This window comes from Apium graveolens, chromosome 7 (assembly GCF_009905375.1).
Source record: "Apium graveolens cultivar Ventura chromosome 7, ASM990537v1, whole genome shotgun sequence".
In the NCBI taxonomy this organism is placed as follows: domain Eukaryota; kingdom Viridiplantae; phylum Streptophyta; class Magnoliopsida; order Apiales; family Apiaceae; genus Apium; species Apium graveolens.
In genome coordinates this window covers 69746688-69774607 of record NC_133653.1, presented here as the reverse complement: position 1 = coordinate 69774607, position 27920 = coordinate 69746688, and the positions used below count along the sequence as shown (strand labels likewise).

Below are 27920 nucleotides of genomic sequence, written 5' to 3'. Positions count from 1 at the left end.
TACAAAGAGGGCACGGGATCGATCTTACAGTTCTTTTATATTTCAAAATTACCATAGCTCTGGAATGAAAAAATCCCACACTCTTCAAGGAGCATGCCACTTTTCGTACTTCGTAGGAATCCACTAGCATAAGATTATTATGCATAGGATTTAAGGTTACAGGATATGTATATGACGTAAAATTATCTATAATCATGAATATAAGCTACATCAATTCGCATTTAATAATATTATATATAAGCTATTCTATGCAATTTTACATAGAATTGATGTGGGATTAGTCATAGATTTGGAGCCAGTAGATCCGTCTGACACACCAGTGACAATGGCTGGATCCTTGGTATCTTATAAGCTTGGCAGGCTATGACCGAGTGATGGTGTACGAATTTCATGATGATGAGCATGGGGAAGTTGTTGCTGAGTCCCGCAGGCCAGATTTGGAACCCTGTCTTGGTTTGCACTACCCGGCTATAGATATACCACAAGCTTCAAGATTTCTCTTCATGAAAAACAAGGTTAGGATGATATGTGATTGTTTGTCTCTGTCTGTTAAAGTAGTACAAGACAAGAAATTGAAGCTGCCATTGAGTCTTTCTGCATCCACGCTTAGATTTCCTCACGGCTGTCATGGTCAATACATGGCCAATATGGGTTCCATTACGTCACTCGTTATGTCTGTTACCATCAATGAAGATTGTGATGATGGCGGTAGTGATCAGCAAAAGGGAAGAAAGTTGTGGGGTTTAGTTATTTGCCATCACACAAGCCCTAGGTTTGTTGCATTCCCGTTTAGGTATGCTTGTGAGTTCTTGCTTCAAGTCTTTGGTGTTCAGGTCAGCAAAGAAGTGGAGTTGGCTGCTCAACTAAGAGAGAAAGATATCTTGCAAACACAAACCGTGTTTTGCAGCATGCTTCTGAGAGATGCTCATGTTGGAATTGTGGCTCAATCACCTAATGTGATGGATCTTGTTAAGTGTGATGGTAAAAACAAAATTTGGTCACATGGGATCACTCCTACTGAGGTACAAATCAGTGATATAGCTGGATGGCTTCTCAAATATCACAAAGAAACAACAGGCTTAAGTACTGACAGTCTTTTAAAGGCTGGCTACCCAGGTGCTTCTAGTCTTCGTGATGCTGTGTGCGGAATGGCTGCTACACAAATAACTTTCACGGATTTTCTGTTTTGGTTCAGGTCCCATACAGCAAAAAAAATCCAGTGGGGTGGTGCAAAACATGTTCCTGGTGATAGCGATGATACAAGAAGAATGCACCCGAGGTCATCATTCTACGCATACCTTGAGGTTGTTAAAAACCGTAGCCTTCCTTGGGAAGACGTGGAGATGGATGCAATCCATTCTTTACAATGCATATTGAGAGAATCATTGCAGGATGAGACTGCAGATGAGTCTAAAATGATTGTGGATATTCCATCAGTCGATACTAGCATGCAAGGAGTGAGTGAGCTCCATATCTTAGCCAGTGAGATGGTTCGTCTTATTGAGACGGCTTCAGCTTCAATTTTTACAGTTGATCACTCTGGTGTAGTAAATGGGTGGAATACCAAAGTAGCTGAGCTGACTGTGTTGGATGTGCAACAAGCTATTGGTATGCAATTAACAGATATTATTGCAGAAGAATGTACTGAAGCGGTGAAAAATGTTCTCGTATCTGCTTTACAAGGTAGTGTTCTATGCTTATAAGTTAATAATTTGTTATTTTATTTGTGACAATATTTTTTGGAACCGGGACGGCTTATTTAATACAAGATATCTGTTATTTTGATTATTTTTAATAAGTATCAGTTTCTTGGTTAGTCTAATTTCATTATTCCACCAACTCTCCCCACCCCCTTTCTGGAAAAAAATTGGAGTAGCCAGAAAACGAGAACAAGTATCTAATTCTACGACTTTGGACTAGTTGTATACATGACCTTCTACTGTGCCAAAATATATTTTTTTTCCTTCCAAGTGCTGTTCTTAGTAGGTGCATATTAAAGCAATTTTCGCATCTTATAGCTCAATCCCCTGGAATGTATCTAATTACTTATTTTCAATCAGGCTAGGGTTATGTAGCTAACAAATTTTAGGCTCATGCAACTCCATAGAGATATTGTAGTTGGTTTCTTTTTAATTTTAGAATATTATGCAAAATTTCCATCTGATATGACAATACAATGGCAGGCAGCGAGGAGAGGAATCTCGAAATTAAACTTAAATGATTTGGGCCCAAAGGAGATACTGATATGATTATCTTGGTTATAAATGCTTGTTGTAGTAAAGATATGAAGGGAAGTATTGTAGGTGTTTGCTTTCTCGGACAAGATGTTACAGGTAACAAATTGATTATGAATAAATATGCAAAAATCCAAGGTGACTATGTTGATATCGTGCGGAGCCCCTGTGGTCTTATTCCTCCTATATTTATGATGGATGATTCCGGCCGCTGTTTAGAGTGGAGTCGTACAATGAAAAATTTGACAGGTTTAAAAAGAGAGGAAGCCATCGACAGAATGGCGAATGCTTCTTGGAGAAGTTTTTACTAATAAAAATTATGGTTGTCGTATCAAAGATGAAGTCACACTTACCAAGCTAAGAATATTCCTTAGTGGTGCAAGTGCGGACCAGGTTGCAGATAAGTTGTTGTTCAGGTTTTATAATCAGCAAGGTAATGATATCGAATCATTACTTACCGCAAGCAAAAGGACCGATGCGGAAGGGAGAGTAACCGGTGTTTTGTGTTTTTTGCATGTTGCAAGTCCAGAACTTCAGTATGTGATGCAGGTCCAAAAAATATCTGAACAAGTTGCAGCAAATAGCCTTAAACGATTAACTTATATTCGTCATGAAATCAGAAATCCTTTAAACGGTGTAAAGTACATTCAGAATCTGATGAGCTCTTCTAATTTGACCCAAGATCAAAGTGCGCTTCTGAAGATGAGTATATTATGCTAGAACCAGTTATCCACAATTATTGATGATACAGATATTGGGAGTATCAAAGAATGGTATGTTTATCAATTCTGTTTCTGTCTTGTTGAAATAATAATTATTAATAGTTGTTGTTGATAGACATACTTGGTGCCGAGGGTGTGCCATTGCATGTCCTAACATCACAGGGCACCCCAAAAAATGTAGATGCCTATATTTGTTTTCCTAAAAATCTGTTAAGTACATACATTTTCTTTACTGACATGTACATGTCTTATTGATGTGTTTAAGCTCTAATTGCCGAGGAAAGAGAAGAAAAAGAGTTTTTGCTAAAATATAAGTCAAAGGTTTCAACTTTTGATGTCCCTTTACTACCACAATTTACAAGAAAATACAAGTACAATTCATTCCCCTCAACAATTTCAAAGTGTTCTAGGTTCGCCACTGGTAGTAGTAGTTAAGTGCAGACAACTACTTCGTACTAATTTTGATTCATATGAAAACCATTTTCAGTTACAAGGAATTGGGTTCAACAGAATTCAATCTCAAGGATGTACTGGATGTTGTTGTAAATCAAGTTATGATACTGAGTCGTGAGCGAGAGGTCCAGATCACATGCGATGCACCAGCTGAAGTAGCATCCATGTACTTGTATGGGGATAATGCAAGGCTTCAGCAAGTTCTCTCATAATTATTAACAAAAGCTCTTATCTTTACTCCTGCATTTGAAGGATCTACAGTTCTGCTGAGACTAATTCCGAAAAAGAAACGTATAGGGGTCCAAAATACAGATTGTCCATTTGAAATTTCGGTAGTTCTCCCCGCCCCCCTCTTTATTATTTTTTTGCTAATTGGTGATTCTCTTTTATGCTCCATGTTTTTAAATATTCTCGTTAGCAAGTAGCAGTACTGTCTGATGCATAAGAATAGCGAATTGCACAAGAAAATGGTAAAATAAACTCCCTTGAAACATCCATAATTTAGTGCCTTCTAGATTGCCAATGTGGCCTAATTAGAGATATAATGTGGCTAAAGCTTTTCAGCAAAATAATCAAAATTTACAGTACATGTTAAGACCATTATTTAAAGGCTTGATGCATGTCATTTGCGTTTGAAATTTTTGTAATAAAAGAACTTTGGTTGTTAAGTAATTCTGGCTAATCAGGCATATAGTGTACGACAACAAGGATATGAAGAAGTTATCACGTGTAGTATGTCATTGGTCTCGAGTGACACACAAGAGATCAAAGAAAGCAAAGCCCTTGCATTGTCGTGCTGCTTCAGTTTCAAATTTCTTGGCACTAGATTTGGTCAAACAAACATTCAAATAATGTCTGTTTCTTGTCTGGGTTCGTCAAAAAGTTTTATTTTTCTTTAAAATCATAGTTCACTATTTTATGCAACTCCCTATTTTTTCAGGTTTTTATTACCTGCAAAGCAAGACTTGCATATATTATGTTCAATTTTCAAAGTTAGAATGTATTATCTCTTAAGTGTGTAGATGATGGCAGCAGCAGTTGCATGTGCTTGAATTTAAAGCATGGGCACTAATGTTGCATGACCCAGCTTCATTTTGATCACAACGTTGAGTCAGGCTAATTATGACAATAGAAATAAGTTACTGGAGAAGCCTAATGATCTACAGGCAAGGCTTGCCGCGTCACATTCTGATTTTCCACGAAATACTCCCAGACCATATGAGTCAGCAATCAGATTAATGTGCAACATTCTAGATTATGCTCAAGGAAATTTTAGCTAAAGATGTACAATAATTTGCACAGATAAAAAGTAGACAGTTACCTTCCCTTTTCCTACCGACTTTTAGCAATCTGCCTGCAGTTATTCCTTTATAGGATTCCCTTCTTACCAGTATTTCCAATATATGAGGATAATGCTTTATCAATTATGACGATCAATATGAAATTGCATTTGTATCGTGTGTTCTTCTCGTTCTACTAATCCTAATGTTTCTTGTAACTTTGAACATTGATGCTTATTATTATGAATATTTTGCAAAATAATGTTGATGTTTGTTATTGTTGTCCTCGTAGTTCTAAATATTATTGTTGATACTACATCGTGTGTTCTTTTCGTTCACTTATCCTAATGTTTTTTGTAGATTGAACCTTGATGCTTATTATTTTTATCCTTATAGTGTTAAATATTAAGTTGAAACCAGAATCTCTGATCTTATGGTATACCTCGCAGGATTATGCAGCCAACTCAAGGTATACCAGAAGTTTTATGTCAAGTTCTATCTATTTATGTAATGTAATATTAGGCAAATATTCTAATTGATATACAGCTGTATTATAGGCTTAACTGTAGGATTTTTACTTGGTGATCAATCAACCAAGCTTGTATATATTTTTAACATAATCTCAATGAGAAGGCAGAGGTTTTCTCCATATCGAATTCTCTCTATAAGATTTGTTATGGTATCAGAGCCTTGCGCTCTTTAGTTACAACACATATATTGTTTCTTCACAATCGGCATGACTGGCAAAGATGAAACACCTTCAAAGGAAACGCCTTCAAAAGGCAAATCATCTTATGATCTTGCGGCTAATGACATGCCAGGAAACTTGATCACCCAAACACAGTTGAAGGGCGATAATTTTAATGAATGGATGCGAGCAATCAGGACATCTTTACGTGCAAAGAAAAAGATTGGTTTCATTGACGGCATCATAACCCAACCATCCGAGGAATCTGATGAATATGAAGATTGGATTAGCGTTAATTCAATGCTTGTCTCCTGGATTATGAACACTATTGATTCGAAGCTACGATCCACGATCTCATACCGTGAATCAGCACGCGACCTGTGGATTGACATTCAAGAACGCTTTAATATCTCAAATGGTCCACGTATTCAACAACTCAAGGCTGAATTGCATACTTGTAAACAGGTTCAAGGTATGTCTATTGAAGATTATTACGCTAAACTGAAGAAACTTTGGGAAGCATTGGCTGAAGTTGACCCTATTCCTACATGTGAATGTGGTAAGTGCACATGTAAAATTGCTACGAAGCTTCAGAAGCGAGAAGAAAATGCAAAAGTCCATCAGTTTTTTATGGGTGTTGATGATGGGTTGTATGAAACAGTACGTTCGACTTTGCTGGCAGCGGATGATGTAGGAGGCATAAACAAAATTTACTCTTCTTTGATTCGAGAAGAACGATTACGCATGGGTACTAAAATCAATTCAGAACGTGCTGAAGTAATGAGTTTTGCAGTAAAATCTGGTGGGAATATAGGCCGCAATGAACCCCGGCTTGAACCCAAGGAAGCTTCTCGTTCTTGCACGCACTGTAAGCGAACTGGGCATGAAATTTATTCGTGTTTTCAACTCCATGGCTATCCAGAGTGGTGGCCTGATCGTTCCAAGGCACCTGGACGCGGGTCTGGACGTGGTCGTGGCAACCAACGTTCTGTTCCTGTTACTCGGCAAGGAAGAGGAAGTTTCAATCCCCGTGCCAATGTTGCTTCTAATTCCCTGCATCCATTTGCACACGAGTCAACATCTAAGCCAGCTTTAGGAGAGCTTGACAAGTCTGGTCTTATTGGTTTGACAGAGGATCAATGGCAAGTTCTGAAATCCGTGTTTCAGGGAAAATCACAATCTACTCCGAGCATGACAGGTAATTTTAATGTTAAATGGATTATAGACACCGGAGCTTCCAATCATATGACAGGCAACCTGTCCTTGTTAAATGATATTCGTGAGATCCAGAGTCATATTAGTCTTCCAAATGGTGCTCAAGCTACAGCCATGAAGTCTGGGACGGTTACTTTGGCTCCTAATTTGATTTTATACAATGTCTTATACGTCCCAAACTTTACATGTAATTTGATTTTAGTATCACAACTGTTATGCGAGAACAAATGCACTGTCCAATTCACCAATGTTTTGTGTGTGATTCAGGACCACTTTTCGAGGATGCTGATTGGAGCGGATGAACAACATGGGGGGCTCTACTATTACTGTGGATCAGTCAAAGCTACTGCATATAAGGTTGATGTTGTGGACTCTTTTAATTTATGGCACCAGCGTTTGGGACATCCATCAATAAAGGTTCTTGAGAAGATCCCTCATGTTAAGTCAAGTAATGTTAAAACTAGTGTAAATAAAGTGTGCGACGTATGTGTTCGTGCCAAGCATTCTCGAACAAGATTTCACATTAGCGAGCATAAAGCAATCAGTTCTTTTGATCTTATTCATTGTGATTTATGGGGACCATATCGTACACCGTCTTCATGTGGTGCAAAATATTTTTTAACCATTGTTGATGATTATTCTCGTGCGGTTTGGATTTTTTTGTTAGTTGATAAAACGAAGGTGAAATTGACTTTGATTCAATTTTTTGCTATGATCAAGCGACAATTTAACAAGCTGGTTAAAATAGTGCGCAGTGATAATGGTACTGAATTTCAACCACTACAAACATTTTTTAAAGATCATGGTATTCTGTACGAAACATCTTGTGTTGGCACTCCTCAACAAAATGGGAGAGTTGAATGCAAACATCAACATATCTTAAATGTAGCTCGGGCATTGAGATTTCAAGGGAAATTACCTATAAAATTTTGGGGTGTATGCATTTTGACTGCTGGTTATTTAATTAATCGCACTCCTGCTCTCGTATTAGATGACAAGACTCCCTATGAACTTTTATAAGAAAAACCTCCTTCTTATGATTCTTTGAGAGTATTTGGGTGTCTTTGTTATGGTCATAATCAGAATCATAAGGGTGATAAGTTTTCTAGTAGAAGTCGTCGTTGTGTATTTTTGGGTTATCCTTATGGAAAGAAAGGATGGCAATTATTTGACTTGGAATCTGGAGAGTATTTTATTTCTCGTGATGTTATATTTGCAGAGCATGAATTTCCCTATTTAACTGAGGAGCATACAACTTCCAGTTCCACAGAATGGTCTCCTTACCTTGCTGATGGCAATGAACTTTTAAGTTCAGAAAATCAAGTGTTGTCTAAACCCTCAGATATTGCCTGTGGAGATGATGTTAAGGTTACTTGCGAAAATAATAATGAGGTTGAAAATGAATCTAGCTCAACTATGAACGACAAAGGGGGATCTGATTCACCTGATGATGCAGAAACATCACAATTGGGACGTGGTCATCGTCAAAAACAACCGTCCATTCTTCTTCGAGATTTTGTCACTCACACAGTACATAGTATGAGCCCTTCCACTCCTGCTACACCCTCTTCATCGCATTCCTCAGGTACTCCTTATCCCATATCATGTTTCATAAACTGTGATAGATTTTCCGTACAACATAGAGCTTTTCTTGGTGCTGTGACAACAGGTGTTGAACCAAGAAATTTCTATGATGCGGTTAAACATCCTCACTGGCGCCGGGCCATGCAGGAAGAAATGCATGCGCTCGAAACAAACAAAACATGGTCCTTGGAGCCTTTGCCATCTGATAAGAAAGCACTTGGAAGTCAATGGGTATATCGGATTAAATATCGGTCAGATGGTTCCATTGAACGTTACAAGGCTCGTTTAGTGATTCTTGGCAATCATCAAGTAAAGGATGTTGATTATAAGGAAATTTTTGCTCCAGTTGCTAAGATGGTGACGGTGCGTACTATTCTTGCAGTTGCAGCCGCTCGTAATTGGGAACTTCATCAAATGGATGTTAACAACGCGTTTCTCCATGGTGATTTAGAGGAAGTCGTTTATATGCGCCCTCCTCCAGGATTTCGCACCAATCCTCCTGGGCTCGTTTGTCGTCTTCGCAAATCAATTTATGGTTTGCGTCAGGCCTCTCGTTGTTGGTTCACCAAACCTTCCTCAGCTCTTAAGGACTACGGTTTTGTTCAATCTTATGCCGATTATTGTTTGTTTACTCTTCATAGAGGAACTACTTCATTGCATTTACTTGTATATGTGGATGATCTCGTGATAGCTGGCAATGACTCTGCTGCTATTCAAGAAATGAAAAATTACTTGAGCTCTTGCTTTCGGATGAAAGATCTTGGTCTTCTTAAAATACTTTCTTGGGATAGAAGTAGCTCGTAGTCCTGCTGGAATTTATTTGTGTCAACGCAAATATGCGTTGGATATTATTGTTGAAGTTGGCATGTTAGGGGCCAAACCAGCTACATTTCCCATTGAGCAGAATCATCGTCTCGCCTTAACAACCAGTCCGTTACTATCTGATCCGTTGCCCTATAGGTGACTTGTTGGTCGTCTAATTTACTTGGCTGTGACGCGTCCCGACCTCTCATACTCAGTACACACTTTGGCTCAATTCATGCAATTTCCTCGCGTTGATCATTGGGAGACAGCTCTACATGTTCGATATTTAAAGGGTCATCCCGGTCAAGGAATTTTACTACGTTCTGACTCCGATTTATGCCTATATGCCTGGTGTGATTCTGATTAGGCAAGTTGTCCTATGACTAGACGTTCTCTTACTGGTTGGTTTATCACTCTTGGTCAGTCTCCAATATCATGGAAGACTAAGAAACAATATACGGTCTCTCGCTCTTCTGCTAAAGCCGAATATCGTTCTATGGCAACTACTACATCGGAGCTTAAATGGTTAAAATCATTACTCTCTAGTCTTGGGATCAAGCATTCTACACCTATCAAGTTATATTGTGACAGTCAAGCCGCTCTGCATATTGCAGCAAATCCGGTGTTTCATGAGCGAACTAAACATATAGAAATAGACTGCCATTTTGTACGAGATGCTATTCTTGATGGCTTGATTCAACCATCATATGTTCCTACTCGTACTCAACTCGCAGACATATTTACCAAAGCACTAGGAGGACCTCATCATGGCTCTTTTCTGAGCAAGTTGGGCATCCATGATTTGCATGCTCCAACTTGAGGAGGGGTGTCAAGTTCTATCTATTTATGTAATGTAATATTAGGCAAATATTAGGCAAATATTCTAATTGATATACATATTAGGCAAATATTCTAATTGATATACAGCTGTATTATAGGCTTAACTGTAGGATTTTTACTTGGTGATCAATCAACCAAGCTTGTATATATTCAGACATAATCTCAATGAGAAGGCAGAGGTTTTCTCCATATCGAATTCTCTCTCTAAGATTTGTTACTTTAATTCAAGAGATGTTTCATCATACCAAGAATTCATCGAGGGAAGGTCTTGGTCTGTATATAAACTATAAGTTGGTAAAGATTATGAACGGAACTGTGCAGTATCTCCGAGAGGCAGAGAGGCCATCTTTCATCATCCTTGTTGAATTCCCATTAGCTAAAACAGCTCAACGATTTATGAAAGCGCCAGTCAGCAAGAAAGCAAAAAAACAAAAGACATAACTGAGCTTTACAAATGGAAGAAATACTGATTCTGATTCAGTATTCTTGTACAGAAACTTGGATAGGAGTTTTTACTTGATTTACATGAAATGAATCAAACAGATGTAGAGAAGGCAAAGGAAAAATCTGTAATGAACCCAGTTCAAGCAAAATATTTGATAATGTATTTGAGAAAGAAGCGTAAATAGAAACTCATCAACAAGTCAACAAGAGATAAAAGAGAGATCAATAACACAAGTCCAGGGGTAAACAAGGAACATCAAATAAAATCTGGGGCATATCAGTAAATGCAGGACGTAAGGGTACAAAGGAGGAGTCAGGGGAACATTAGGGTTATTCGGAATTGTGTAATTGTTTCTTATTTTCTTGGGAGAGAATTGGCCTCTCGAAAGCCAACTGTTGTATTGATACTGATTGAGTGTTATAACTAGTCAGTTCATAACAAGTGGTATCAGAGCATTAATCGTAAATGGGGCCGCCTATGGTGACTAAAAGGGTTAAACAACTTGAAGAGAAGTTTACGGATCTGGAGAACGAGATTTCGGAGATGGTGTCTAAGGCCATAGATAGAGCAGTAGAAGTGATGCATCATTCGCTTTCAGAGATGTTCAGGAACGTTGATAAAGCTGGTGATTCTCAGACAAGGGAGCTGCCGTCAAATCAAGTAAGTCAATCTTTGGATACTCCTCCTACCCATGCTTTAGTTGTTGATAAACTAGATAAACTGGGTGAGTTGAGAAAACAGTTGGTGATGAGGATTTAGAGCAACTACAAGTGTTAACACCTACAAAATATGTCCTTCAAGTGTTTGATTTAAGTTTCCAAACGGATTTTATTGGTTTCACTGTTGAATCAAGTAAAAAAACTATTAATAGAGAATTTGTGTATCTTTTTACCGGGTATAAATCGATTCCAGCTTATAAGCTTCATGAGAATAAATATAGTAAGTATCATATGGAAAGGAGATATAAGGAAATGAGTAATGTTCAGTTTCATGAAAATAAATGGCTTGATAACGTTACCCCTTATGGAAAATCTTATCCAAATACTGTGATGGGGAATTTAGTGAAGAAACAGGAAGACGTGACTCAAAAACCAACTTCTTTATGTAGATCTTTGTCAACGAGAATAAATCTGGAGCAACTGAAGATTAGGGGAAATGAGGATTATGAGAATGGAAATTTCGAAGAAGCAGTACCTTTGTATGATGTTGCTATAACTATTGATCCAAAAAAGGTTGCATATAGGAGCAACAAAAGTGCCATGTTGACGGTACCGGGGAGGCTTCTTGAGGATATTTTCGAATGCAGGGAAGCAATTAAAATTGAACCTCATTATCAAAGAGCTCATAAACGTTTAGCAGCCCTAAACCTCAGATTAGGAGAGGCGGAAAAGGCAATGTATCATTTCAAATATGCAGGTGCAGAAGCTGACCCAGATGTTTTGACTGAAATAAGAAATGTGCAAGTTCATCTCAACAGGTGCACTAATACTAAAAGGAAACACAATTGGAATGGTTTGCTAAAAGAAAGCAATCTTGTTATATCTGTCGGTGCAGATACTGCACCATTGATATTTGCTCTAAAAGCAGAGGCCTTACTAAAGCTGAATAGACACCAAAAAGCTGATAAAGTCTTGAGAAAGGGTCCTAATTTCAATGTCGACGAAATTACAAAATATTTTGGTCTTATTGGTCGGGAAAGTTTATTCGTAATCCGGGCTCAGGTGTAAATGACAACTGGCAGATTTGAAGATGTTGTTGCTACTGCAGCTCAACGAGCCACAAGGCTTGATGTAAACAATAATAAAGCAAACACAATTAGTAGAAAAACTATAGCAGTGGCAGCAGCGAGGTCCAAAGGAAATGAACTCTTAAAAGCATCACGACACACATAAGCATGTAATGCATATAGGGAGGGATTTGTTTATGATCCTTACAACGCCATCTTGTTGAGCAACAGAGCTGCCTCTAGATCAAAACTTGAACAGTTTGAGAAAGCAATTCAGCCCTCAGGGACCGGCCTTCATATAACAACGCTATGCTAAGAAGAGCGTATTGTTATGCCAAGTGTGGAAAATTAGAAGTTTTGTTACAAGATTACGAGATATTATATAAAAAAATCCTGATAATGAGGAGGAGGCCAAGGCCATAAAGGATCTTCAGACCAACCTCAAGAGACAATCTGTATAACGTCTGGGAAACTTACGTCTGTAATATATCATATTTATAATAAATTATATGTCAATGTGTCATTTATGTGGAATTAACTGTCAAACCCTAATTGTTGTGTGTTACGTGGATTCTGTGTCGTCCTGGTATTTTTAAGATAATTTTCAGATATTTATAGCTTTCATTTCAAAAGTTTTACGACCCGAATCATGATTTCAAAGCAGGTATTTCAAATAAAATAATGGGCCTTATTTTTCATCAAACAGCTTTTACCATCGCAATATTCTGAACATCTAGGCATTTTAAAAAATTTCTCATTTTACGAAAAATGACTTTTCCGGGCCCCATTGGGTGTTAAAAACCCCACAAAAATCACATTTTTATTTTTATAAAATTATAGGACTTTCATTTATATTATTTCTTTGTATTTTTGCATTATTCACAATTTTTGGGAAATTTTGGCAAATATATTGTATATATAAAACATTTATAAATTAAATTTTAATACTCAAAAATTATAAAATTAGGGGGTTATTAATTTTAAAAAGTGTAGAATTAGGGCCTTAATTTTAATTAGGAGTATTAATTTTACTACTATAAATAGCCTAATTTTTATTTAGTTATTATTAATTAATTAATTAATTAAAAATCAGAAAATTAGAAAATTCTCTACAGTCGGGTTAGGGTTTGCAATTCAGGTCAAGAATTCGAGCAGTGATTCCGATCAGTTTTCGGCATCGTTTACAATCATGTAAGTACTCAAAACGAAGCTCTTGAGTTGTTCTTTCGGTTTGTATTATCAATTTCATGTTTAAATCAGTATATTTTGATTTCGATTCTAGGGTTCATAACTGCGATTTGGGGTTTTTATTTCTAGGGGTTGTTGAATGATTTTGATGGCTGATATAGTTTTTCTGTGTTGTAAGCAATCGATTGGTACTAATTAATTGAACAAACAATACTTGAATCGATGAATTCGATTTCTAGGGTTTATGCTTGATTTTTAAAACATAGCTTCGTGATTTCTGTGAATATTTGGTTCTTAAGATGTTAGGGGTTTGATTATACAGTTCATAGGTTTTGATTTGCACTATAGAACATTGAAATTCATGTACAGAATTGAAAGTTAGGATTTTGGCCGGAGTTTGGGTCGGTGTTCAATCGATTTTGGCCGGAGAAATTGTTACTGGGATGATTTTGATGAACGGATTGTTGGACTAAATTGTGGGTGTGATTTGCAATGAAAGCCCCTCAAAAATCACCTCAAACGGTGAAGAATTGAGGCTTATCGGAACATGGCCGGAGTTCGGGGAACTCGCCGGATTCTGGAAATTTTCCGGCCGGTTCATCCTGACCCGGATTGTTCTTGATAACCCGATTTCAACCCGGTTTTAAACCTGGTTTTGATCTTTTATTGTCAGAGTTCATTTTCTGACAACTGTTTCTGGAAATTTATTTTTATTTTTATTTTTATTAATTTTAAAAATCAGTTTTATTTATTTTATAAATTGATTAATTAATTATTTATTAATTGATTTATATTATAAATATTTCTGAAATATTTTCTAAAAATCAGATTTAATTATTTTCTTAATTATTTATTATTTATTTATTTTATTTTAATTATTTAAAAATAATTAATTATTTTGATAATTTATCAAATAATTTTCAATAATTCATAATAAATTTATTTTAATTCCAAAAAATTATAGAAAAATTATTTTTAGCTTTGATTTTCTTAAATAATTATTTAAAAATTATTTTAGGGTTTAAAAATTTGTAATAATTATTTTTATTGAATAATAAATTGATTTATATGTATTTAATTGATATTAAATAGACCGTTAGTCCGATTCGAATGAAACGAAAGCCCTCTGACTCAGAAAGATGAATTTTTATCATTAAAAATAATATTAAAACCTAATTTCTTCTAAAAATTAGTTGACCTTATTATTTATTTGATTATCAGTCGAATTGTGTGCCGAGACGAGTCCGAAAAATTCCAGAAATATAGGAAACGAGTCAGATAATGATCAGTTAAGCGAACAACGAGTTAGTTTTGATTCTAAAAAGTATTTTAACTATAAAAATGATTATGTGCTTATGTGTATTATGTGGTTAATCGAGTCTTACTTGTTAATATATAATATACGAGTCAGTCATAAGCGCATGGGTAGATAATAGGAACGATGTGAAGTCGGGTTGAGACGCAATTGAAGTACGAGATGTTTAAATCATTCTCTTTCTCTAACAGAAGCTAAGCCAGCAAGGCAGGTTGATTCGGTGATAGACGAAGGTGATATATTAAAGTGAGTCGCGCAGAAGGCAAGTTTTTCCCCTATTTTAATTTCAGAATAGTGATATTTCTTCAGATTCACATTACGCTTGCACTCTTTTGATTCTTGTTTCTATTTCATTTCAATTATTGATTTATCATTTTCCTTTGAATTCCTAATTCCTATTCCAATTGTTATTCACATATATTGATATATTCCGGTGTTTGGAATATATCAAAGCATACTGATTGTTCCGGTTGCTACTCCAAGGACTGGATAATGATACTTTTGGGATTAAGTTTTACTTAATCCTAAGGACCGGGACATAACTTGATCCTTGAGATGGGCTGTAGTTCCTGGGTGCCCGATTAGAACTATATAGTGATATATAGATCTGCACTGTATCATGGCTGATCAGCAGGGTATAGATGTGAACTTGTATCCAGTTTAGTTCGTTTGTACTCGCCAACAATGGCCTTCTTTCTATTCTCGGGGGTTATATCTTTACAGATATACCCAGGTTACCGATTTATTTAAACTGCTTTAACACTGTTTATATTTTGCAGACTTGTTGAGCAATTTTTGGCTCACCCCTTTTTGTTGTTATTCGCCTTATTGCTTCCAGTTAAGAAGGAATATGAAAACCATCAGGACTCGAGTGGTAAAGAAGCGGGTCAAGCCTCGGGATCCTCTCATACCCAAGGTGTTGATCCTAATCCAGGAAGAAAGTTTTGAGTTGCCCGAACAGGTGGAGTGTAGATAGTTAGTGTGTGTGTTTGAATAAAAGATGAAATTAGTTTAAAACTGGTTAGACAATGGTTTGTAATTAAGAGAGTTTGTAAGATTTTGACTTTTGGTTTGTAATTAAGTAGTTAGTGGTTCTTGTTTTCATACTTCAACCTAAAAAGATCCTGGTTAGTATTTAAGGGGTTTAGATTCATTTCTTTATTATTTGTTAATCAGATTTTACAGTTTGGTGATTAGCTAGTAACCCCCAGACTTATACCCCGGGTTTGGAGGTCGTTACAGGTTTGAAATAGTTAACTTTGGTATTTTTCCCCTCAATATTTATGTGAGGAGTGCCTTTACCAGTAAACTTTTTTGATAAAGAAGTTGTTCAAACAATTTCCACTAAGCGAAAATTACAAACCTGCTTAAAGGTGATTGGGAAAGAATAGTGAAGATTTCATACGCTTCCCCACTCTCCTCTAATGTTTTCATAACAATAAACCGGTATATCGGTGTACATATTCACTGCGTCATGGCTGCTATTTCAGGTGCATGAGAATTTCAAAGGATTTAAACGATTGTTAGGTTTTCTAAAGAGTGATCTTTCTATTTTATGCCATAATGTATGATTACCTCTAAGTTAACATATGTACCATTTACAACCAAGGGCATTCTCTGATATTTAAAAAATACTGAACTGCATGGATAGTTGGGTATGATGTATAAAGTAACATACCATCTTCGGGCACCACTTCATGCTTTTCCTCTAAACATGCCATTAAACGTCTTAAAGGCTGCATTGCAGTCTCTTTGCACACCAACCGAATATCTGATCCTTAATAGCCTTCAGTCCTCTCGACCATTAGATCATATGGAAGCTTGTCCGCATCAGGTGCAGGAGGCAATAATTCCTCAAACATGGATCTTCTTGCTTCTGGTTCAGGAAGTGGTACAAGGATCTTGCAATAAATAAGACATGTTAGATATAGAAAGTACATTGAATTCTAAGCAATCTTATAATGGTGATGTCACATCACATGCTGTTTTGTTCATTAAACACGTTAAAACAAAACCTTTCTTCACTGAGCTACTTAAATATTAGAATTTTGCTACCGGTGCTCATTTTCTAATAGTCCCCATTTTTATTTTTACTTGATGTGAAAATAGAGGAAAGGCAACAAAAGAGCAGCACACCCCTAAATCTTGAAAACGTGCAAGTGAAGATGGATTTGACAATAAAAGGTTGCAAGCTTGCGAAGTTTTGAAAAACATAATTAATTTTTCATGTTTTTGCTGGCATAAAAGTCGATTGCAATGACCCAAAGCCAGCAGCAAATTACTGAAGATTCATGTAATTAGATAAAATATGCTGAACGCAGGAAAGTTCACGCCAAGAAAGTCTTCGTCTATGCAAACCCCGTTCCTGTTATTGAAAGATCAGCACTATTTTTCTCTGTGGTTGTAGAATGAACAAATATCTCTTATAGCTAACTCAATCTTCCAACCTTTGAATACATGAAACACTTTTAAATAAATTTACAATTCAAATAACTAGTTAACTATGAGATATCATTAGCGAACTAAAATAATACCCGCTTCTCAAGACGCCGTAGCAGAGCAGCATCTAGTTCCCATGGGAGGTTCGTTGCAGCCAAAACAAAGACAAGCTCATCTGTTTTTGTTAAGCCATCCATCTGCAATCCAGTTTACATATTAATAATGCAAGGTAAAGTAACAATACAGATGTCATTATAAAGGATACTGAAATTCGTAAAATATGGTACTTCATTATTCCTGTAAAATAGGAGAATTTTGCTATTGCCAAGAGCTCGCAAAATACCAAATGCTTATTGAAATACGCAAAGCAACTTGAGATGGATGTTTGCATATCAGTGCTAAATTGATTGTCGACCGGTGTTTGAGATGTTGATTACGCAGCAGATTAAGTGGGACTGTCACATAAACAGCCCAATTTTATGTATAGTAGGTTACAGAAATTTTGTAATCCGTTGGCTAATATTAAGCACTTTAGATCATTTTATTCACGTCTGCTGAGTTATTACCTTTGCATCAGTAGGTCTCAAGAGTTTTATGAAATAGCAGTTTACAATATTTTAAGACAATATTACATACCTTTATGGGCCATCTGGACTATCCCTCTCCTATTTCATATCATCATATCCCTAATTATAATATCATCATATCCCTCTCCTATTTCATTAATAAAAATAGTTCTTATATCTTGCAAGACTCTTGAACTTGGCTTTAAATCCGTCACGGTAATCCATTTAAATGTTCATAAAGACCGTTGAGAAAGCTTCAGCATATATAAACTTATATCGGTATATGTAATAGTTTATCTATCAACACTTGTGAAAATATTAATATATTAATCTGGTGGAGTAATGATATTATCAATGACATATTAACAGTAATTAGGCAAGTTTCCATAGTTATATATATAAATATCAAGGAGAATATTAATAGTACATAAAATGTAGCTCTCGAAGAAAAGAAAATAACCTGTATGAGTAGCTCCGTTTTCAGTCGCCTACTCGCTTCATGCTCACTCCGTGCTTCGCCTCGTTGAGTAATAATGGCATCAATCTCATCAAGGAATATTGTGGAAGGTGCATGATGCCTAGCAAACTCAAAGAGCACTTTGACCAACTTTTCAGAATCACCTATCAGGCAATACAAAGATAAGAATCAGGATAAAACTGTTGTAATATAGTATTCTGAAATTGAGATGTTCATCCAACAACTCAGGGAAAGAATATAATAATTAATTGAAAAATATAGAGAAGTCAGTCTCTATGTAGCGAAAGGCACATGACACTGACAAAGTGTCAACTACTGCTACCAAGACTTATTCTGTATTCATATCATGATATCAGTGCCATAATTAACACATTATTAAAAAAAAATCTTTCTGGTTTTTCCTTAAATATTCATACCGAATATATTTTCAAAATTCTTTACAATGAAAAGGGAACTATTTTAGCAAGATCCTTTCACTGGAACTACAATTTAGTGAAAAGTGCAATGTCTGATATCGGGATAATAACTTGGCCAATTAGTTTTCCCCGGGAGAACCTTAATTGCCTACAAAATCAAGTAGGAGTTAGAAATATTAAATGTATCCATTAATTGTATATCTTATCCCTGTTGCATACATGCTGAAAACCCAACTCGATATACTACATCTGTGGTGGCAAACAAGCCTTACAAGCAAATAGCCAAATAAAGTAAAATTAGAAGACAGATAATTCTGTAAAATGTAGATGGACAAAACTGTGCCTAAACTTATACAGTTAAAGTTATGGTCCAGAACCCAGTTCTAATACTTTGCAACATACCGCGCCATTTGCTGACTATAGATGAGGCTGAAATATTGAAAAATGTAGTGTTGCACTCAGTTGCAACAGCCTTTGCAAGCATCGTCTGCAATGTAGAAATTATCATTAGCTTATCCACCTAAGTGCATGATCTAAGGTACTGCAAACAGTTAATTACTTTACAGTATACAGTCCTGAAGGAGTGCTTTGGGAGCGAATTAACGTAATAATATAGTAGCTTGTCAGTTGAACATCAAGATGTTCTCCTAACAAAATAACATATGTGTATGTATGGGACTTGAGGCAACTTATTTGTTAATGAAATGGTTCTCTTGCCTTGTAAGTTCTTCAGCTAACCAGATTTTGCAACTTTAGCACAATGTAGGGATCTTTAAATTCAATTACCCAAAAATTAGTGTCAAATGTAAAAGCAAGACAACATTACCTCTGACAATTGTTATTTTAGGCAAGAGGCAAACAGAGGCTTAAAAAATTCTATAAATCCTAGGCACCTGCGAGGCGTGCCCCTCTTTAAACACAGGCACGAGAGTTACAATACATAATATATTTATGTGTATATAAATAAAACCAGAACTTGATAACTATGAAATGTAGCACATTATTAAGTTAGTTAAGACTTGAACTTGAAGCCTAAACACAACTTAAATGAGAGGAAAATGTAATTAAAAAACAAATGTGCTCATAGGAAATTAATTACTTTTCCTGATACGATATTAAGAATTCTAGTGACATTTATAGTATTTCTAAACAAGAAGAGCCCAAGGAGTTGGCCTAAAAGTTGTGAAGTGTTTACGTTTACACTTACAAAATTCTAATGACATTTATATTTAAAAAAAGTGTTTCCATTGTTTGAGGATAAGGTAATCAATCTCTGTGATTGGTAAAAATTTCCACGGGGCTACTTACCAAATCACAGGCAGTCAATTTACCTGGTGTTGGATATAAAAGGGTAGTTCACTCCTCAGATTAACTTGTAATAGTTCCCCATCAAAAGAAAACAAAGACAGAACATAATCTAACTACCAATATACAAGGTAAACACATATCAATAATAATATAGAAAATAGCTATTCCGTATCAACCATCTCAGCATTTATGATTAAAAACAAGAAAAAAGGAATGATACAAACCTTCCCTGTACCTGGAGGACCAAAAAGGAGAATACCTTTCCATGGTGATAATAGACCAGTAAAGTACCTAAAACAAAAGAGACCACTAGAACTTTAATAATACAGAACAGCAGTAATTTACAAATACTCAACTAGCTTCTTTAGGTGAAACAATCAACCATTTAAGAGTCAAGAAGGTGATTCTGCATGTAATCGCGAGTCGTGAATAAAGTGACATATATAAAACTTAATTACCAGGTAAGTAAAGTATGAGATGTTTCTATAAAGTTTCCGGTATACTATATATATTAGTTTATGACACTGATAAAGTTTAAGTGGCAAGGTGATGAATCATGATCAAGCTACGTCATGAAGTCACGGCTACGAAGTCGACATGCAAACCATGTGCTTATGATCAAAGAAAGAGATCAAAAATTTTTTCATAATACCTTAATCCTTGTTGCTTACATAGTTTTCTATGTATACTGGGAGGAGGGGAGCGAGGAGTCAAACATATGAGCTTGTCACTAGAATTATTTTTAAACAAAATGGCGAATTAACAAAGACTTTTTGTTTTTCGTTTTTAGGATAGTTGAAATAAATTTACTTCCATAGGAGAGCAGCTTTTGCTCTGCTCACGCAGTCCTTGATATGAACGAGAATTTTTTTTATTAAATAGAAACAAATAAGATAAGTTTTTTAAGGGAAGATTCTGACTCATAAATGTATAATGAGATGCCAAGTCAAATCAACTCTCATATAGCAATTGCGGAAAAAATTACCTAATCCAACAAGCCCGGTGTTGGCAGTTGGCACACAACTCACTTGGGGTATTAAATTGGCATGACAACTGCTTCTTTAAGCAGGCGCTTTGCATTCTCTAACCCTTTTATGCTTTCCCATTTAACATCTGGATTACCGCATATGATATCCCTGTAAAGACAACACAAAGTATCATATATAGCTTTCAAGTTGAGACCTTTTCCCATGATAAATATGATTCCCTGTCTGTGCAACAACTAATGTCCCTACAAGGCACCGCGAAAGCTTTTATGCCTAGCCCCAAAAAACCAGACTGCTTACTCCTCCTATCCTCTATTCTCTGTTCTTATTCAAAATAAAAGTATCAAAACCAATGACTAACCCAAACCAAAAAAATCAGAGGACTCTTCTGATTAAACAAAAATATGTAAATGTCAGCAAAGTTTTTCTTAACTGCGACTCACCTACTTAAACTCTCAGCTAAAGTACGCATTTCTGCAGATTCAAAAGGAGGTAGCAAAGGTTTTTGCCTGAGAATTTCGACAAACATGTTAGCAGCTCATGCCAAGTCAAACAGCTGTCGGTTTAAAAGAAAAACCACCCCAGGTAGCAGTGGTATGCCTTATTAGTAATAAAGATTGCAGATTTGCAGGTATATACAAACAAGTGTGTATAATTAGCCGAGGCTGATATAATGTGTTGGAGAAGGTACATATAAATTTAAGGAATGAGGTAACAGATCTTACGGCCGTTCATCAATTCTCGCAGATAAATGTCCATTATTATTCAGCGAGGACGCTCTATCCTGAAAGAACATCAAATGTTTATCAGTTTTTACCAAACAGTTTTACCTCCTTTACTTAAGAAAAACCAACACAAACTACCTGATTTCTATACTGCTCGTAAACAGCCATATCAGATGTGTTCTTCACACGTCCATTTCCATTCAACGCTCCACTCCCATTTGTAACAGTTGCACCATTGGCATGTCCATTTGCATCATAAAACATCTTAAAATCCTAAAATTAGAAAGAAAAAACATACATATATAAATACATAATATAGGTAAGCTCTAAAAACATCAACATTCTATTAAATAAATATATGTTTCAACCAGAGATCACTTCTTAACCGACTAGCACGACATCCTATACATAACAATATAACATGTCGTTTTCAACTCGAGGCCTCGAGCAGACTAAAAAATAACACTAAGGTTTAATATTTGCCTCTGATGAAATCGACACAATAACACATAAACGGAGTAATTATTTTTATTGTATTACGAATAAACTAGAATTGCAACTACTTAAGCGTAACAGGCTACATTTCAGCAGCGGAACAGATTAATTATTTAATAAAATTATATAAATATATATATATGATAAACATCTGAATCTGATTAACTATATAAACTAAACAACAACCGGAGTCAGGAGTAAATGTTCAATGAGAGAGAGAGAGAGAGAGAGAGAGAGAGAGAGAGAGGTATTACCGTGAATGACCAGCGAGTAATGGAAGGTTCGTCCGCCATCTCTGTAAAATCTAATCAAGCACAGTTGATCGTTGAGGGAGAGTCCGGAGAGATTATATGTTATACAGGGGGGTAGCATGTGTGTTTTAACTCTAGCTATGAAGATGCACTAAAAGAATCTACTCTACCAACAAAACAAAGCTGAGAATTTGACCAGCTTCGCTTTTCTAAAATTTTAATGATATTCACTTTTTCTTAAAAAAAAATTAAAAAAAGGAAATCTTGTCAAAATCTTATGAAAATTAAGATTATTGAGTTCAAACATGAATATAAAAATTCCCGATTTTAACGATTAATTCCTTATTAATATTTTATAAAATACATGATCTATCCCATTTTTAAAATTCGATTAATTCTTACGTGTTTTTCTTGATCGGTATTATTGAAAATAAACTATTCAATATAAAATATAATTTAAATAAATATAAATTATGTTATATGATAAATATATGGTACTTTATAAATTACTAATAAAATAAGAATTTTGAATTAAATTTAATTAAAATATTATCCAATTTTTCTCCGATTAATTCTAAATAATTAATTATAAATAAATAACTTAAATCTCTTCGGTTACCGAATTCATATAACATTGACTTCTAAGATATGTACAGTTTCACTCTTTTCTAAAGTTTCTGCCTTTCTGGCATCAACTTGCTGGATAGATGATTGAACAAAATTCTTAAATAATATTTTAAAAATTCGTAGCTAAGGGTCATACAAAAAATCAAGAGGCGTTAAATTTGAGATGTGAAATATGTCAAAATGAATGAATACAAGATTATTTACCCTGCTCATTTGATAAAAAAAATAATCAGCATGATAGAAACATCTCTGAGAACAATGATAATAATGAATACATTACTTTTTGGCACATTTTTAATACTCCTTTAAAATATAACTCTACAATATTTTTTAAAAAAAAAATTTCTAAATAAAAATTTCATGTTTAAAATTTTTTTAAAAAAAACAATATTAAACTATACTTTATAGATGCCTCGAAATACGTGCACTGTTCTCGAAATACGTGCAAACAGTACACGTGTGAAAATAAACGGGACGAAGGGAGTAATACTTTGGTTTGTACTGTCATTTTTTTGCTTGAACAAAGTCAGCTGTTGCATAATTTGTACTGTCATTTTTTTCCTTGAACAAAGGCAGTTGTTGCATAAAGTCTTGTTTTCTTTACTTTTGGCTTTGCATTCCTAGGACATCACGACATTCTTATGACAAACTAACTGCAGGGACTTGCCGGAGAATTGGAGGATCAAAACAGGTCAAACTGAGGATAGTGTAAGCTTGCATGGTGATTGTTGCAACTTGACAGCCTAAGCTTGGTAACTATTTTCAATGCTTCCTTAACAACCAAACTCATGCACTTTTAAACTGGTTGATGCCGCGTATATTTGCAGTATAGATTTATGTAGATGTAAATAATGTAAATCTCTTAGTATATTACTTCCGGCACACTTTGCTATTATTTTTATTCCTACACTGTCTTGCAAACTTGTTTCCTTTTTTTAACCACCAATCAAAATCATGATAATCAGCTAAATGTAAATTAAAGCTTAATAACATATTAGAATGCAAAGGTTACCATTCTACCTTATATTTAGCAACAAGAACATAGTAGTGGTAGCACGAATCACGTGCTGCTCTGATCATGATAACCAGCTTTCTTTTTCTATAACTGGTTTTTCCAGAATCATTCATAGAGTAAATGAGAAGAGTGCCCGTAAAGTGTCTATTTATAATTCAGCTATGTTATCTATACATGAAAATTACCATTACGGTGGATACCATGTCAAAATCATCAAACTTCATGTACATTGTGCCATCATGTACATTGTGCCAATCCTGAAGTTGTGTTAGTCTTCTCCCTGTCCGTATACAGACTTGCAACTTGAATGTCTTCATATTCAACTGAGATCCAGTAGGAAACAATTTTAACTTTTTACCAATCACCGGATCTACTCAAGGCAGACTAAACTGAGACCAGTCAGATTCTCTGCTGAAGCTTTTTTGGAACTTGGAAGCTCAGCCTTCATGTTGTTGATTGTTCCATAGGACGAGCTTTTCTAGGGCAATCCTTCGCACTAGTTGACTGCAAATACAAAGTGAAAACCTTAGATTCGTAAAAGTTGATCTAATTATTTCATTTGCCGCTAGATCTCACACTATCACATATCCTCATTGCAATCCTAATCTGGAAGACTGGAATACCCCCTTCTACTAATATTCATTACTCAATATCTCATTGTGAATTATATTTATTTTGGTAGATAGATTTTTTACATACAGTATACGGGAGGGGGAGGAGACAACTGAATCCTAGAACTCCTCTAGTGATTGCCCAGCCTACTATAGCCTCTAGCACTAGAAGAACTTTTTCCAGCACTTGGGGATCACTTGATTGGTTGATATTTCATTGTGAACTTAAATACAGCAGTGGTAGAGATCTGCAAAAACAGAGATTACCATGTCTATAATAAATACACTCGCAAGAGATCATATTGAATTTATTTTTCTACATACATAAAAATTATTATATGGGCCATATACTTCAAAGTTTCTGCGCTAATTTCAATTTCGTGCAGAACTCTAACTACTTCTGATATAACTTTGTACTTTAAGATCTTCTGGAAAATGAAATTTTACCAAAGGGGCAGTGCTCCGGTGGTATCATACACTCTCCATCAAGTGGGAAATTGAGGTTTCAGGCCTCTGTGGAGACAAGTGTGCATAAATATAGCAATAGAGATCCTCCTAAAACCCGCCGGCATTTTAATTAATAAACTGTCACATATTCCCATTAAAAAAGGAGCGTGTGCATTTAAGTGAGAGATGCTTTAGAAGAAGTACCTCAGTGTCTTTCAGTTCCATGGAGATGGAGCATGCTAATGATACGTTTAGGATTATTTTTTGCTGCCAATCAACCTTTTCTCAACAAAACTAGACTTCTAATGATAGCGCAACGTCCTTGGAAGCATTATTAGTGTCTTTCTCGGAAGAAGACTGGTAGCTTCGCACTCCAAGAGTTTTATAGTCCCAGACAATCTCAGATATCTCGTCTTGAGGCAATGTTAAACCTTGTTTTTTGATTGATCTTTGCAGTTCGCAGAAAAATTTCGGATTTTGCAAGTTGATATACTCGTGTATTACTCGCTCATGGTCTGGAATCCAGTTTCTAGGAAATACAGTGTAATCACATGATGGAATTGAAGACATGTGAGAAAACTGAACTCCTTCTATGGCATCAACTAGCCCCATTCTCAGAAGATCTGAATATTCTGGAGCAGAGTTGTTAGTACTTTCTACCAAGGGCCGGCTAAGATTACGTGACGCAATCTTGTACACCTTGGCACGAGATTTCAGCCTATACCTTGCCGCATATAATTTAGCAAGAGAACTTCGAATCACATAAGCACAAAAACCCACAATTTTCTTCCGGTTATCTGCATATCTAAACCAATCCGCCATGGTCTCGAGAAACTTATTCATTTGAGCATTGGTGTGAGCCTGGCCTGAATAAAGCATTGGAGTGCAAGGCAGTGGTTCAGGATCCCTGTCACCCTTAACAAACTTAAGCCGTCTGAATTGCTTAATGCAATTTGGTAAGCTAGCCGTTACAGAAAGCAACGTTCCTACACCTTTCTCATTCACAATATTACCACCAGTTGCTGTGTAGCGTAGAGTTGGGTAAATTACTCGTCTAGATATAATATGATCCAAGAACTCAACACCCCTGGTTACATGTTCAATCTCCAGCCTTGAATTATCTAACCTTATACCAAAATTACTGTCACAAAATTCAATTATTTCTTTCCGAGTTTCAACTGCATCTTCTCTCGGTCCCCTAATTCCAATCAAAAAGTGACCCCCAAATCGAATATAATCCATTTTTCTTGATTTCTCCTTCCCACTAGCTGGAACAAACTCCGGCCAAGAAGGGTTATGAGAACCATCATTAACAGAATCTTTCCATATCGAATCTAACCTAGATGGGTGAAAAAATTGTAATAATTTATCTTCCATCATATGATCTAATTCATTAAGACATATATTTGCAAGCAATGGACTAAGAATTCCACAACCACCATAATTAGGTACCTTAGTCGCTTCCTCTGGCGCAAAATCAAAGAATGTCCTCAACCAATAAGGATCAGGTTTCGGCTCATTCTCATTCAGAATCTTTTTTCTCGTTGACCCCTTTTTCTTCTCTTGTCTATTCTTCTTATCAAACTCACCCCTACCATCATCAGCACATTGAATTCCATTCCTCACTCGCAACCCAGATTTAATCAACCTAATTACTTTCTTATCCTTAACTACATTTCCAACAAAACGCATCACAATATTCGTATCTACATCATCAAAAAACTGAGTTAAATCACCTTTCAAAAACCAAAGATACCCCGAGAAATTACTCCTAATCGTCCTAATAACCGAATGTGCATTCCTACCAGGCCGAAAAGCATGCGACTTTGGCGAAAACCTCGGCTCAAATATCGGTTCAAGAATCATCAACAGCGCCTCCTGAACAACCCGGTCCTGAAATGTGGGTGTAGGATCACTCAAAATCGCCTCAAGTTTCCGTCTTGAAATATTTGTCAACACGGGTTTTTCATTAGGACTACGTAAATACACACCCTCCCCAATCTTCTTATTCCACAGAAACTGACTATGAATCACCGCATTACGTAACGAAAGAAGATCAGAAAGGACATTAAAATGTATGGCATTACGGGGCGGAAATGAGCCCGTCACGTGAGCACAAGTGCGTTGATAAGCTAACACCCAAAGATCAAGTTTTGATAAATATCCAGTTATATTTGTGAAGGGTTTAGGTGGGGTTGGGTTTTGCGTGTTGTGGTGATGCGAAAAGGATCGGACCCAGAGGTCTGAGAGGACTTGGATGGGGTCTTCTTTGAGGAGATTGTAGGGGTCTTGTTGGGGAGGTGGAGGGTGAGGTTTAGGTGGGTGGGGGCGGTTGTGGTGGGTTGTGGAGTGGGACAATGAGCGGAGAGGGGAGATGCGCGCAAGGTGTTTGATGTTTTGCCTAAGTGGCATTTTTGGTTTTCTTGTAGGAAGAGAGTGCAAGAGTGAGATTGGTGGTTTGTGGTTTGGGTGGGACTTTGTAAAAATTCAAATGTGGGGGATTTATATAAGGGTACGCAGGTGAGGTGTATCATTTCCCTTTTATTGTTTCATTACTGTCATAAGAGTCATAGTCATGGCTCCTGTGTTGATCTGAAATATATATTTTAATTTTGTTTGTTAAAAATGTTTTCTCAATTTTTTTTCTAAATTGACAAATATATCTATACTATTATATTAAAGACAAAATATAATAAATTTGGTTATTCATTTTTTTCAGCAATCTAGAGCCGTCAGATCAAATTGATAAGGAACATTAAATATAATTTTAAAAATTATTATTCAAGGGATATAAGATCGCATCATATAACCAACATATTATTAAAATTAAAATTTATAATATATAATGATAAAAACATGGTTTCGTTTGGTTGGTTGGTTAACACAGTACGCTAACACCTTCCAAAATAAAACTTAAACAAAAATAATTTTGTTAAAAAAAATTAATCAATTATCTAATATAACTACAAAATCAATGAATTATTATCCACCCTTAATATATAATTCTACTCAACTTCTTTCTTGCCTTTTTTGTTTTTTGGTTAGTGATAGGGATAAATAAA

The 27920-nt window shown here is 35.8% G+C and overlaps 1 protein-coding gene and 3 pseudogenes across 3 annotated transcripts; 2 read left to right on the top strand and 2 right to left on the bottom strand.

Annotated features, from left to right (window-relative positions):
* The first annotated feature begins 93 nt into the window (after positions 1 to 93).
* On the top strand, positions 94 to 10261 carry LOC141673719 (phytochrome C-like; annotated as a pseudogene).
* A 469-nt stretch (positions 10262 to 10730) lies between these two features.
* Positions 10731 to 12452, top strand: LOC141673718 (inactive TPR repeat-containing thioredoxin TTL3-like; annotated as a pseudogene).
* A 3467-nt stretch (positions 12453 to 15919) lies between these two features.
* LOC141670496 (uncharacterized) lies at positions 15920 to 22294 on the bottom strand (annotated as a pseudogene).
* A 1498-nt stretch (positions 22295 to 23792) lies between these two features.
* LOC141670495 (nuclear intron maturase 1, mitochondrial) lies at positions 23793 to 27343 on the bottom strand. Of its 3 annotated transcripts, XM_074476373.1 has the most exons (4): positions 25063 to 27343; positions 24859 to 24966; positions 24500 to 24659; positions 23793 to 24304 (listed from the first exon to the last, which is right to left on the bottom strand). In XM_074476373.1, the coding sequence occupies exon 1, from the start codon at positions 27268 to 27270 to the stop codon at positions 25153 to 25155; it is 2118 nt and encodes a 705-aa protein (XP_074332474.1). In that variant the 5' UTR covers positions 27271 to 27343; the 3' UTR covers positions 23793 to 24304; positions 24500 to 24659; positions 24859 to 24966; positions 25063 to 25152. The 3 variants fall into 3 exon arrangements, with proteins under 3 accessions (XP_074332474.1, XP_074332475.1, XP_074332476.1); XM_074476374.1 differs by lacking the exon at positions 24859 to 24966; XM_074476375.1 differs by lacking the exons at positions 24500 to 24659; positions 24859 to 24966.
* Positions 27344 to 27920: the final 577 nt, after the last annotated feature.